Source organism: Leucopleurus acutus, assembly GCF_964270905.1.
Source record: "Leucopleurus acutus genome assembly, contig: HAP1_SCAFFOLD_527, whole genome shotgun sequence".
NCBI lineage: Eukaryota > Metazoa > Chordata > Mammalia > Artiodactyla > Delphinidae > Leucopleurus > Leucopleurus acutus.
In genome coordinates, this window is record NW_028138851.1 from 32,082 (window position 1) to 44,728 (window position 12,647).

Genomic DNA, 12,647 nt, shown 5'->3' on the forward strand with positions numbered 1-12,647 from the left:
GGAACCCAAGAGCGCACGGCGCCCCAAGCTGGCAGGCGCCGCGGGACCCCCCACCCTCGCCGGCTGCCCTTCCCCGGGCGCCCCTACCCTCCTCGCCCGCAGGAGACCCTGGGCTTCCCCGGAGGAGCTCACCCCAAGGGGCCAGGACTCCGGCGAGCCCGCCACCGTCCCCTCGAGTGCCGCCGCCACCACCGCAGCCGCGGGAGCAGTATGGTCCAGTTGGGGAAGCTGCTCCGCGCCCTGACTTTGATGAAGTTTCCCTGCTGCGTGCTGGAGGTGCTTCTGTGCGCGCTGGCGGCGGCGGCGCGCGGCCAGGAGATGTACGCCCCGCACTCCATTCGGGTCGAGGGGGACGTCACCCTCGGGGGGCTGTTCCCGGTGCACGCGAAGGGTCCCAGCGGAGTGCCCTGCGGCGACATCAAGAGGGAGAACGGGATCCACAGGCTGGAAGCGATGCTCTACGCCCTGGACCAGATCAACAGCGATCCCAACCTGCTGCCCAACGTGACGCTGGGAGCGCGGATCCTGGACACTTGTTCCAGGGACACTTATGCGCTCGAACAGTCGCTCACTTTCGTCCAGGCGCTCATCCAGAAGGACACCTCCGAAGTGCGCTGCACCAACGGCGAGCCTCCGGTTTTCGTCAAGCCCGAGAAAGTAGTTGGAGTGATTGGGGCTTCGGGGAGTTCGGTCTCCATCATGGTAGCCAACATCCTGAGGCTTTTCCAGGTAGGGGGGCGCTCCCTCCGGGGCAGAGCGCGCCGTAGCTCCCCGCGCTCTTTATCCTGAAGGCTGGCTTGGACTCCAGGGGTGCGGGGTCTGGTCAGCCTTCGCTCATTTCCACCCTGGAGATCCTGCCGAATCCCTCCCACCTCACCCGAGGAGGTACTTGCCCTGCTTGATTCATTTCCCTTCCATCTCTCCCCTGTCCGCGCTCCACTCCATCCGGCTTGACATTCTGGATTTATGGCCCCATTGACAAGAAACAGTCTCCGAAAAACAAGGCGATGATTTAAATGGGTTTGCATTCCAGTGAAATATGGTTCCAAAACAGGCTTGTAAAAGTGCCGGGCTCCTGTGAGAGCCACTTAGGCGCAAAGAATATGAAAGATGAGAAGACGCCTAGAAACTAGGCATTTCTCAACTCCCCAGCTTCCCTGCCCCAAGCCGCCCGACAAGCTGCAGCTGCCTTGGAAAATTTCGAGAAGAGCTTAGGGAGGCAGTTCTTAAACCGAAAGCTAGGTCTTCACCTACATTTGGACGTGAATTGCCCATTTCGCTCGGGTTGGATTTCCCGACCTGTCACCTATCTCTGCGAGGGCATGGGGCGGAAGGCGTGGGGACTGTCCTCAAGCGGGGAGAAGCCACCCGCAGACGTGCCCCCAGGTGATTTGCTCTGGGCAGTTGTTTGCACCGTCTAAACTGCCTTTGCGATCCGGCCACTGGCAGGAGCCGGGCGATCAGCTTTCTACTCCTGTCAGCTCAGAGCCCGGAGGTGAGCTCATGCTAACTGCGAGACACAGTCGCTTTTTCTGCACCCACCCTGTGCCCATCCTTTCCCACGACCTCCCTAACGCAGCCCCCAACCCCAGTCCTGGGTTTTGAGGACGATTCTCAGAGCCAGACAAGAAGGCGCCTGGAGGGAGGCAGTAGGGTGCGCTGAGCAAGGCCGGGCGGTCCTCTAGCTCCGGGTACAGGCGGGCAACGGCGGAAGATGCGAGGACGGCGGATCGGGCCCGCTGAGCGGTGGGCGGTGCTGCAGTGCTCTCTCACGGCCTGCTCCCGCAGCCTCGGCCCCACGGCTCCTGTGCTGCCCTGGGTATAGATGGATGGCTTCTGGATGAAGAAATTGAGTTTCAGGGTCTGCGTGACTATGGGTTCTCTTGTTTCTCTGTCTTTCTTCCTGTGTGTCTCTCTCCTTGTGTCTCTTTCTCCCTGCTTTTTTTTTTTTTTTTGTCTCTCTGTTTTTATGTTCTCCCTTTCAATTTCTGCGTCTCTTTTCCTTCTCTACCCCTATCTCCAAGTTTTTTGTTCATCTCTGTCTTGAAGTGATCCTTTCCTAATGCACAGCTCTCTCCCTGCCTGGTAGGACCCAAGCTCAGTTAGTCCCTTCTCCAGATGTTCTGGCTGACCCTTATGCTCCCCGTAGCTAAAAAGTCGGCTCCCTCTCAAGTGCCTTTCCTGAAGCATGTTGGGTTTCTGGAGGGGACTCCTTGTGAGATTCAAGCTGTCACTACATCAGCACCCAGGAGTATGAAGTTTGTGTTTGTGCCAGAAGGAGGGGTGCCTGTCTAAAGCTGCAGCCTGGTATGGCCCCTCTGAGCCTCTGAGCATCCCTAGCACCTGTTGAGTATGCCACCTCTAGATGTTTGCAAGGCCAAAAGTGCTTCTGGGCAGCCTTCACTTTGAGGTAATGCTTTCAGGAAGAGCCTGGGTTGTCGTAAGCAAAACCCAGAAGCACTTCCTTTACCTCTGAGCTTAAACTAGAGAACCTGAGGAGGCAGCGCTGCAGGGAGGATGAGGCCAGAGGTCACCTGAGAAACACAGGGGCAACTCACAGTATTTTTATTGGAGCTCTGGGGGTTGAAGGCACATTTGCTGTTTGACATTTAAAAAATTATTTTGGTGCCTTCACTTGGAGCTTGGGAGCTTGCAGATGGGCCTGCCTGTCGAAAAAAGAGTGAAATCTTAAAGTCAAGAGAGAGCTTGCAGACTAGGTGAAGGATTGTGTTTGCTGAAAAAGATTCCAGGGGGAGCTGATTCCTTCTCTGGTGTGTGGATCTGAGGCACTTGCAAGAAAAGAGAACGCTTGCCTTATGGTTACTTCCCCCCTTCCCTGGGCTGGGAAGGAAAGGAACTGAATGCCAGCATTAGCAGTGTGTGTTGGGACCAAAACCATTCAGAGAAAACACTGTCATTTTCCTCTAATTTGCAAATTGCAGCTATTCATGTTGGATTGAACAGCTGAGGGAAAAGAGCCCCCAGTTTTCACCTGCATTTATTGAGAAGAGGCTGGTAGTAGGAGGGATGCACCAACTTGTAGCTTGTGCTGCAAGCTGGATATAAGCTTGGTGTGAGCATCCTGGTTAACCACTGCCCATGTTCAAATATACAGAGATAGATTCCAACAATCTCTTCCAGTAACCTTATTTTTGCGTGTGATCTTAGAAGCTCCTGGCATGTAAGTCCAGCCCCCAGTTTCCCAGCCTCTGTAAACCTGCAAAATGAATAGAGAGAATAGTGGAACACAGACCCCTTGTTCAAAGACACAGTCACTTTAGGGAAAGAGGAAAAGAACGGGTAGGTGAATCTTCTCTGGGATTGCAGGGTTCAGCTCAATGAAGACTGTCCTGTATAAAAGAAACTCCTCTAAATGGTTGAATTCTTAGCTCTCCAGAGATTTGAGTTTTCTTTTCCCCAGTCCCTGTGGGTTGCTGTGGGGAATGTGCCAAACCTATCATTTGAGATAAAAATTTATGGTGAGGTAAGCTTCTAGGCTGGGGGAAGGAAGACTTAGTGACTGAAATGGGGGATGCTAAGCACTGGGGGGCAGGAAGGAACAAGGAGCTAGTAATGGATGTAACAAATGCTGCAGCTGCCAGCAAAGCCTGGATTGAACTTCCTTCCTGAAAATGAGGACCCGGGCAAGAATGACCACTCAGATGTAAACAGTGTCTCTGACTGGGCATTCTCATCTGCCTGCCGGTGGGCCAGAGCTGAGCAAGTCCTTTCTCTCCTCTGTATGCACACTGAATTGGTTAGTAAGTGACATGTCAGAGGACAGGAATCATATTCAGTGGATCTTTCAAATCCAGGAGTTTGAGGCTAATGAAATTAGTGTGTGGCCAGGGCTCTGCCAACTAGAATTAAGTCACTGCAGCCACCCTGCAATGCATTTTCAGCCTGAAGGGAGCATCAGGGAGGAATTTCGGGAGATTTGTTTCTGAGCCTGTACAAAATAATACTCTCCTAATGCTAAGAAAGATTAAATGTAAATTAATATTGACTACGAGTAACATATTTAAAAAATAATCGCCGAGTGGGGGATGGCTTAAAGTGGAGAGATTATATAATATGGTGTCCAAAGAATAAATCTCCTCTGACCACTGTTTCATGGGCTATAAGTAAGATCTATTACAATGGAAAGTAATGGGAACGTTTTTATTCAAGGCTTCTCTGCTATTGACTTGAGAGCAAACACTCTGAGAGTATAAATTACTCTTGCTGTGTGCTGACTCTGAATGAACAATATTTCATGTGCAGTGACATGGTCTAAGCTATAGACTTGGAATTGAATGGCATCTGTTTCAATTGTTTTGTTCTCTCAAGAGCAACTAGATAGAAAAAAGTGGTCAATTTGACCCTTGTGGGAGCGTGTTGCAAATCTAAACCTGTGTCCCACATACCATAAATGAAATACATTTGTAAATTTGTGTTTTCCTTCTGTTCATTGATGCTTGAGTATAATCTCAAACTTTGGCAGCAACATTTTATACATAAGTACTTGGTTTTCTTCCTTTCTTCTTTCTCTGTCTCCTCTCTCTCTCTCTCTCTCTTTCTCCATCTTATGTAATTGGATAGAAGTGGGCACCTAGGATGATGTGGTGTTACTATAGTGGGATTTTTTTTTTTTAAAAAAAACAACTCTAACTTACCCTTTTAAAAATTTCATAAATACAGGTGTCAGTGCCATTTGGAATAGTCTCTATAACAATTTCTGTCTCCACATTTACTGTGTTTCAGCAAATTTACCTAACAGATGGTGAGTGGGCAATTTTTAAAGGGGCATTTTTTAAAAGAGCGGAGAGGGAAGGAATAGAGACAGGCACATACTATACTTGAAGTTACCTCCACGTGTATTTTATGTGTGTAAACCCATACAATTAAGAAGTCTTTGGATGTTTTATCTTCAAGAATAATTCAGATACTGGATTACTTGAATATCATAAACATTTAGGGTTTAACAGATTTGTTACATATAGACGTTGTATCATGGATTTAAAAGACCATAGCAAGCGGGCAGCGGCGGGCGGAGCGACCGAGGGGCGGCGCGGGCTGGGCGGCGGGTGAGGGGGTCCGTGCTTCCTCGTGGTAGAGGGCTGGGGTTCGCCGGGGACGCCAGGTTGCTCCGCGTTGCCAGGTAACCGAGCGCTTGCCCCGCGCTCGCTCTTCCGCCCGGGCCGCCCTCGGCGCCGCCTGAGCCGCGATGCGGGCTGCGCGGGGCGCCGGTTCCGCGGAAGCCTGGGTCGGGCGCTGCGTGCGGGACTCTCATCGCTCGTGGACGGGGCGCGAGCGCTCGGGGGACGTAGGGCGCCGACCTGGGCCTCCTCGGCGCTCCGGCTCCGCTCAGGGCGCCCGCTCAGGGGCCTCCGGCGCGAGGCCCCCTTCGTGGTCAAGATGGCGGCGCCCAGGCGGGCCGCGCCGAGGTGAGCTGGAGCCGGGCCCGGAGAGGGTCGAGTCTGCCACGCCCAGGACTTGGACCCCGGGCTGGTCTCCCGTCTCCCAGGGAGCGGCGGGTGAGTGGGCGCGGCCGCGCGTAGGTCCCTCTCGTGGGGTGGTCAGCTCTCCGTGCGTCCGCAGACTTCTGTCGTCTGATAGATCTGGGGTGGCCCAGGTTGGAGGCGAGGGTGCTTGATGGGGGAAACCTGAGGGGTTTAAGGACTCTATTGGGATCGTTTCAGACCTCAGTAAGAAGCTGAGCAAGTTTCCTCCTGACTCTCTTCCCGGCTAAGTTTTCTCCCTTCTCTTAAGGCGCCAGCTTTTCTGAATCACCTTGTTACCCGGGGGGATACAATTGGTGGTTCTGACCGTGGAACGTAGGACCCGGGGCGGGGAAGCCTGAGCTGGTTCTAGTTACTTTGTTTGCAAAGCACTTGTCTTGTCTTTGGAATCTTTGTGTATGTAACCAACGTTGGGAAGAGCCAGCGTTTTCTCCTCCAAAACACTGCGAGGGGTAACTTTATACGTAAGAAACAAGTGGGCGTTCACATCCATCTCTTTTCCAACCATTGAGTTTTGGTTGTGTTTCCTTTCTTTAAGTTTGTCTCGTTCTGAAGTGATAACAAAACAAAAACAAAAACAAAAACAAGGCCATAGCGAATTACACAAAGTATACTCTAGTCTCAGTCCTGCCATTAATTAGCTTAAGTCATTTAATTTTTCTAGGCCTCATTTTTCTCATGTGATGTTTTTTCTTTGAAAAAGTATAGTTTCTGGAAGTCTCTAATCTCTGTGTCATAGTTCAGCTTGGAGAAAACCTGTTCTTATCCAAACTCCATGACATTGTATTTCCAGCTCCAACTTTGGACTTTGAGTGAGTTGGGGGCAACTTTTTAAGGATATTTTCACACAGCTTTTTTAGTTAATATCAGTCTAGCTGACTTGTCATACTCAGACTTTCTCCCATATTCTTTTACCAGTGTGTTCCTTAGTCATATATATAAAGACTGTTGTGGGAAAAATGACCTCCTGGGTCAGCTTACTGCGTGGTCATCGACACAGGGCAGGGAGTAAGATTCTGTGGATTTTACAGAAGCAGATACAGGTTTCATTATCCATGTCCTCTCCCCTTTCATCTTACAAAAACAGCAGGCTTTTCTTGGAGAACTGCCAGATAATGCCATCCTGCCTCCTGACGGGCCCCGGGGATGAGTCGCCCAGGGACTGAACTCCAGTAAAGCAGGTGATTGGCTCATGGGTAGGCATCTGACCTCGGCTAAGTCTATCAGACTCCTCCCCAGGACTTTTGTCTCAGAGCAAAATGGAAGAATTGTCTTTTCTCTCTGGAATTTCTAAGCTGGGGAGATATGACTCTGGGACTCCCATGACCATCCAGCACAAGAAGAGACTTTCTGTAAAATAAAGTCTTGCAGAGGTAAGCAGGGCTGAGCGATGTAGAGAGAGCTGGAACCCTGCTGATACTCTGGAACGTCCAGATCCAACTGTATCTGAATATGGCTGCATCCCTGAATTTCTAGTACTTGTTTGTTGAGCTTGTTGTTGTTGTTTGGGTTTTGTTTTTAAATTTCCTTTGACTATTTTGAATTTGTTTTCAGCCATGTGCATTTGAAAGCATCATAGCTAAAAGAGCTAATTTCCTACGTTAATGTCACGTTTGCTTCCTTAAGTGAAAAATAATATCCGCTATTTTCTTTAAATAAAATCCTTCTAGCTCAGGTTTGAGATATTCAAAACTCTGCCTCCTACCCCCCTCTTTTCCAACATTTACTATATCACCTTGAAGCATTTGTGACCACATCTTTCCCATCTAGACGCAGTTGAGAGAGAGAGCAAAGACTTCTGATATAAACTGCAACCTATACGCCTCCTACCTGGAAGCTTTAGAACATACTTGATTCTTGTCATTAAAGCAAATCTTTTGTTGTTGTCTCCAGGACACAGAAGCATTTTCATGGCATAATGGAGTACAAAGTACATTAAGCCTAACTCTACTTCTCATCCTCTTTTACTTTAAATAGGCAGAAAAGAACCATCTCAAACACATTTTCCCAACAAATAAAATACATATACGATTATGTTTAGAAGACGTTTATGCAACATATAGTTAGACTGATTAATTAATGGACCTTTCGCCAATTGGCACAGTAAATATATATGTTCAATGTGCTCAATTAAAAAGAAGACAATAACATATTTTTACAGGTTAATTATCTGAGAAGAGTATTGTGCCAGCACACTTGTTACTACAGTATTTCATGTTTGACAGGTAATCTTCTTTCAATTATATTTACTGCTAAATGTTTTTTGGATCAAGCTATTAAATTATAAGGTCAAAAGTAAAATGATATGAAATTACAATGATAAAGGGACACATATCCCACTTTATGAGAATAGAAGTTCTAATTTCTTTTCAGTACTACTAGTAGTGACCACAGTACTAATTTGAGCCCTTACTATGAGCCACTGTGCGCATATACATTTAGTTCTTACAGTAGTTCTGCAAAGGGCATATAATAATCCACAGTGTAAAGCTGAAGAAAGTGATTCTCATAGCTGAAAGTCACATAGCTGGTGAGTGGCAAAGTCTAGATTCAAACTTAGAGTCGTCTGACAATGCCCAGGTTGTTGACCACTATGTACACTGCTCAATTGTTGCACCAATAAAGAAGTGCTTGAAATAATTATAGATTTGCCTACCCCGAAACTGCAGTGATTTAAAGACATCAAAGTTGCCAGTTGCTTAACCACATCTACTTACAGTAAGAAATTACATTTTATTTCATTTCTAAAACAAGATTAATTCTGCAGGCCCATCGAAACTTGAGCACACAAATCCTACCTCCAAATGAAAGATGCTTGTTTTCCATTATTCAACAGATGGCCCTGTACAGAGGCAATAAATATATAGTAGAATTTTCATTCAAATAAATGAGAAGAGAGGTTTCTTCTTGTCCTGATTCAGTGCCCATCATTATGGATTATGATGGCTCTTCCCAAACTTTACTTCATTCACTCCACTCTTTCTACAAAACTCCAGTAATGGAATCCATCATTCAGATATATGTGCAAAGCGAAAGGACTGTATTAATACAGTTGCTGAAAGTCAAGTTGATAGAGCACAGGAAATACATCCTAATAAATGCAACATTAATGTTTGTGTGGGCCTTGGAGTGAGGGGTAGAAGAATTTTCAGTTTAATGGAATATTTTGCCTCTTGCTATGAAAGTGTGGCTTAATAGTCTTGTAATTGGTCATTTACAGAATCCTCCATCTGTGGGTTTCATGCTTTCTTTACTCTGCAGCTGTTGATTCCTTCTCTTGTTCTGGATGGAAGGTAGCAACGAAGCCACTTCAAAGGGCTGAGCCTGCCTTTTTGTGTTATTGTTTAGATGAAGATATTTCCATTTATTAAAGCACACTATTTAAACATTTTTATCATGTTTCAAACTTGACTGTGTCCTGAAGGTATGAGCACAGGCAGACATAATGGGGGATGTTTTCCAGGAGAGAACATACCCTTATCAAAGGAATTATCAGAATTTTCATGTATGGATTGAGAATCAAATTCTGGAGTTAGACCTGAATTTAAATTCATACTCACAACTTATTACCAGTCTCATCTTGATCAAACGGTTACCACACTTCTCATCAATTTCCTTATCTTTGAAAGCGGAATAAGAGAAGTATGCCTGGTGGAGTTACACATAAAGCTCATCTGATAGAATATTCATAAGGATTTTGCACAAAATGTACATGGAAATATTTTAGCACTGAGTTTAGCATGCGATTCGTCTTCAATACATTTAAGAGCTATTATTCTATTATTATTATGCTATCATTAAATATCACTATTACTTAAATGTCATTATTGCTAAAATTGCTGTAAAACTACCACAATAACCCATGATGAATTCCCCTCTTCTGTTTCCTTTGTTTAAATGGAAAATATATATATAAATCTAGACAGAGAACACTTTAGTGATCCTATTCAGTGGAGTGAGAATTTCCATGGCACTGATTAAAACAAATCCTGAATTGCATGGACTTAAGATAGCAGAGAGGGGCTTCCCTGGTGGCGCAGTGGTTGAGAGTTCGTGACCCGATCCGGGAAGATCGCACATGCTGCGGAGCGGCTGGGCCTGTGAGCCATGGCTGCTGAGCCTGTGCGTCCGGAGCCTGTGCTCCGCAATGGGAGAGGCTGCAACAGTGAGAAGCCCGCGTACCGCAAAGAAGAAAAAAAAAAAGATAGCAGAGAGGCTAAGAGATTTGAAGTTAGACATCCCCAAGTGTGAATTCTACTGTGACCCTCTTCTAGCTCTAGAACCTTGAGGAAGTTACTTAAACTTTCTGAGCTTTACTACTAGTTTCCTCATCTGTATCTTTTTCAGGACTATTTATCAAGCATCTTCCTGTTCTCTATGCTTGGACGTATCAATGAATAAATTAGACAAGAGCCTTTGCCTGCGTGCTCCTTCTTGCATGCTTTCTCCCTCCTTACACTCTCGTGTGGAAACGGATGTTATAAATAAATTCTATGCTTTGTCACAAGGTTGATGGGCGCTACGGGATAAGGAAAAGGATGTGAAGCTCACTGAAGAGGCTTGGGTTGGGAGTGCTGGAGGAGTGTACAGGTAGGTTCTGATTTTAAATAGGGTAGTCAGGGTGGATTTTATAAGTTGACATTTGAGCAAAGACTTGAAGTGAGGGAGTTGTCAGAATGTATGATGGGGAGACCACTCCCTGGGAGCAAGAATAACCAGTCCCAAAACTCTAAGGCAGAAATATGCCGGGCAGCTTGGAGGAATATCAAGGAGGCCACCCTGGCTGACTTAGTCAGTGGGGAGGAAGAGACAGCAGGAGGGCTGGAGGTCGGATATGTGATGGGATGGATTGGGTAAGTCCTGGGAGGCCATCACATGCATTGTGTCTTTTACTCTAAATGTAGGCAGCCAGGGGCAGGATTTTAGCCGAGGTGTGGCATGAACTGTCTCTTGTTTGAAAAGCATAACTCTATCTGTGGTCTTGAGGATGTGGGGAGAGAGTGGAGTCAGGGAGAATCTCGGGAGGCGACTACAGGATCCTCGAGGTCTATGTTGGTGGCCTGCACCAGGCTGCTAGCGGCTGGTAATTCTCAGAAGTGGCACATTGGGAAGGTTGTGACAGCATTTCGTGGTAGATTGAATGCAAGAATGGAAAGGAAGAGGGGGTCAAGGGTGAATTCGAGATGTAGGGCCTGGGGAACTGGAAAGGTGTGGTTACTGTCACCTAAGATGGAAAAAGTTTGGGGTAGAGCATGTTTGGGGGATTAAAGACCAGTTTTGGAGGTATAAGATTTGAGATGTTTTCGTGACATCCAAGTAGAGATGCTGAGTACACAGTTGGATACACAAGTCTGCAGTTCTGAAGAAAGGTCTAAACTAGAGATACACTTTAATATAATGGAGATATTAAGAATAATTACGTGGAAGCGCTATTTTAAAGATAAAATGAAGTAATGCAATTAGCACTCTGTCTTCTCAAAACATTTAATAACTGTTAGCTAAAATAATTACCTGAAATGAAAAAATACCTATAGTTTGTTTTGTTGTTTGCAGTAAAAGTGAATAAAATGTCACAATTATTTTAATAGTATTTGTGACACAGTAGTTTTAGTTAAGACACCATGACTACAAACATTTACACTAAACCTTTCAGTCTCCTGCTTTTCACTCTGATAGGGTACTTGGAACCATATTTTGTAAGGTTTAAGTTAGTTGTCATAGGGTACCTCTTTAATTAGAAGTAATTCTGAACTGTCTAGTTCCATGCAGTTTTATATACATATATGTATAATTATTATTTTATGATTTATCAAACTCTGTTGAAAATTTGCATCACTGATATACATTAGAATTTAAGCATTTACCCAGGTACTCAAGGAAAAAAATGTACTTGTCTTGTAATTTCCATAGGGGTACTTACTTTCACATCTTCCCTTCACTTTGCAATTGCAAACATGGCAGGGGAAATATTATCTTACTGGTCTTTGAGTTCCCCTTAGCTATCTGCAACTCCTTAAACAGCCTTTGTGGCTTAACCAAAATTCTCTTCCATCTTCATTCCGCTAACAGATATTGGTCTAAGCATGTACTTATACTAAAAAATGCATGACCACGTTGTCTCTACACATCTATAATTTTATGTTAACACTATCATTATGTAAGCTGTACTTTAATTGTAATTATAACAGATTTTATGTCAACACACATCCATTTCTAGTGTTCATCTGGTGTTCAAGGGGAGAGCAGCATGTCGTAAATTTTATCAAAATATAACATCTGAAGAATAGAACAGAGGGTAATTGTGTAATTCTGTATTCACTCTAATTAAGTTCAGTGGAGTTGGCATAATAGAATTAAGATGAAAAAAAAAGACATCGAGGTACCATGGCTCCCTCTCCTAACACACCCTTTTCGTATCCGAGAGCAGAGACTCAGCACCTTTCTGTACAGAAATGGAGACAGGAAGAGGCCAGAGGATGAATGACAGGCACGAATGAGGTGGAACTTTGAAGAGCAACATGGAAATGAAATACTTCTTTTGTATTTGGTAGGTGGGGAAAATGTACCAGCGTGTATGCCTACTGGGACCACGTTTTCCAGAACAGTTAAGCCCAGTGTCAACTGTGCTGTCCCACCTTCCTCATAAGTAGGAACATACTGTTACTTGAATCTTTGCTTCCTGTTTCTTGATAGCTGGTTGAGAAGATTATCACAGGAAGTGCATCTTGTTAGCAAATACACTGTTTTGAAATGATTGACACTCACTGAAGAGTGGCAACTCCAAGCTTGCTCTCTCTTGATCTTGGACTATTTAAGTCTGGAGTGCAGGAGTGGGTTATGGGGAAAGACCATTGGAATTCTTATGTCTTCAGCATAATGGTTATAGCATAATGGTTAGGAGTGTAGGTACTGGTTCAAATCTCTGCTTTCCACTTGCTAACCATATGAGCTTGGGCAATTTACCTGATTACCTGAACCTCAATACTCCTGCCTATAAAATGATGTTAATAATATTTCATCCCCATAGACTTGTTTTCAATGTTAACATGAAGTCACTTACGCCAAGCACTTAATACAATGCCTAGAGCATAGTGAAGTCTATTATTATTACTATTACTACTACTACTACTACTACTATTATTATTA

The 12,647-nt window shown here is 45.3% G+C and overlaps 1 protein-coding gene across 1 annotated transcript; it reads left to right on the plus strand.

The window, feature by feature from the left end:
* Positions 1-210: 210 nt before the first annotated feature.
* Positions 211-12,145, plus strand: LOC309978973 (metabotropic glutamate receptor 7-like; the record flags this gene model as incomplete). The annotated part of the gene is made up of 3 exons (XM_082865799.1): positions 211-729; positions 10,010-10,091; positions 12,053-12,145. 2 exons carry the CDS (start codon positions 211-213, stop codon positions 10,043-10,045), a joined length of 555 nt encoding a protein of 184 aa, XP_082721925.1. The 3' UTR covers positions 10,046-10,091; positions 12,053-12,145.
* Between the last annotated feature and the right edge of the window lie 502 nt (positions 12,146-12,647).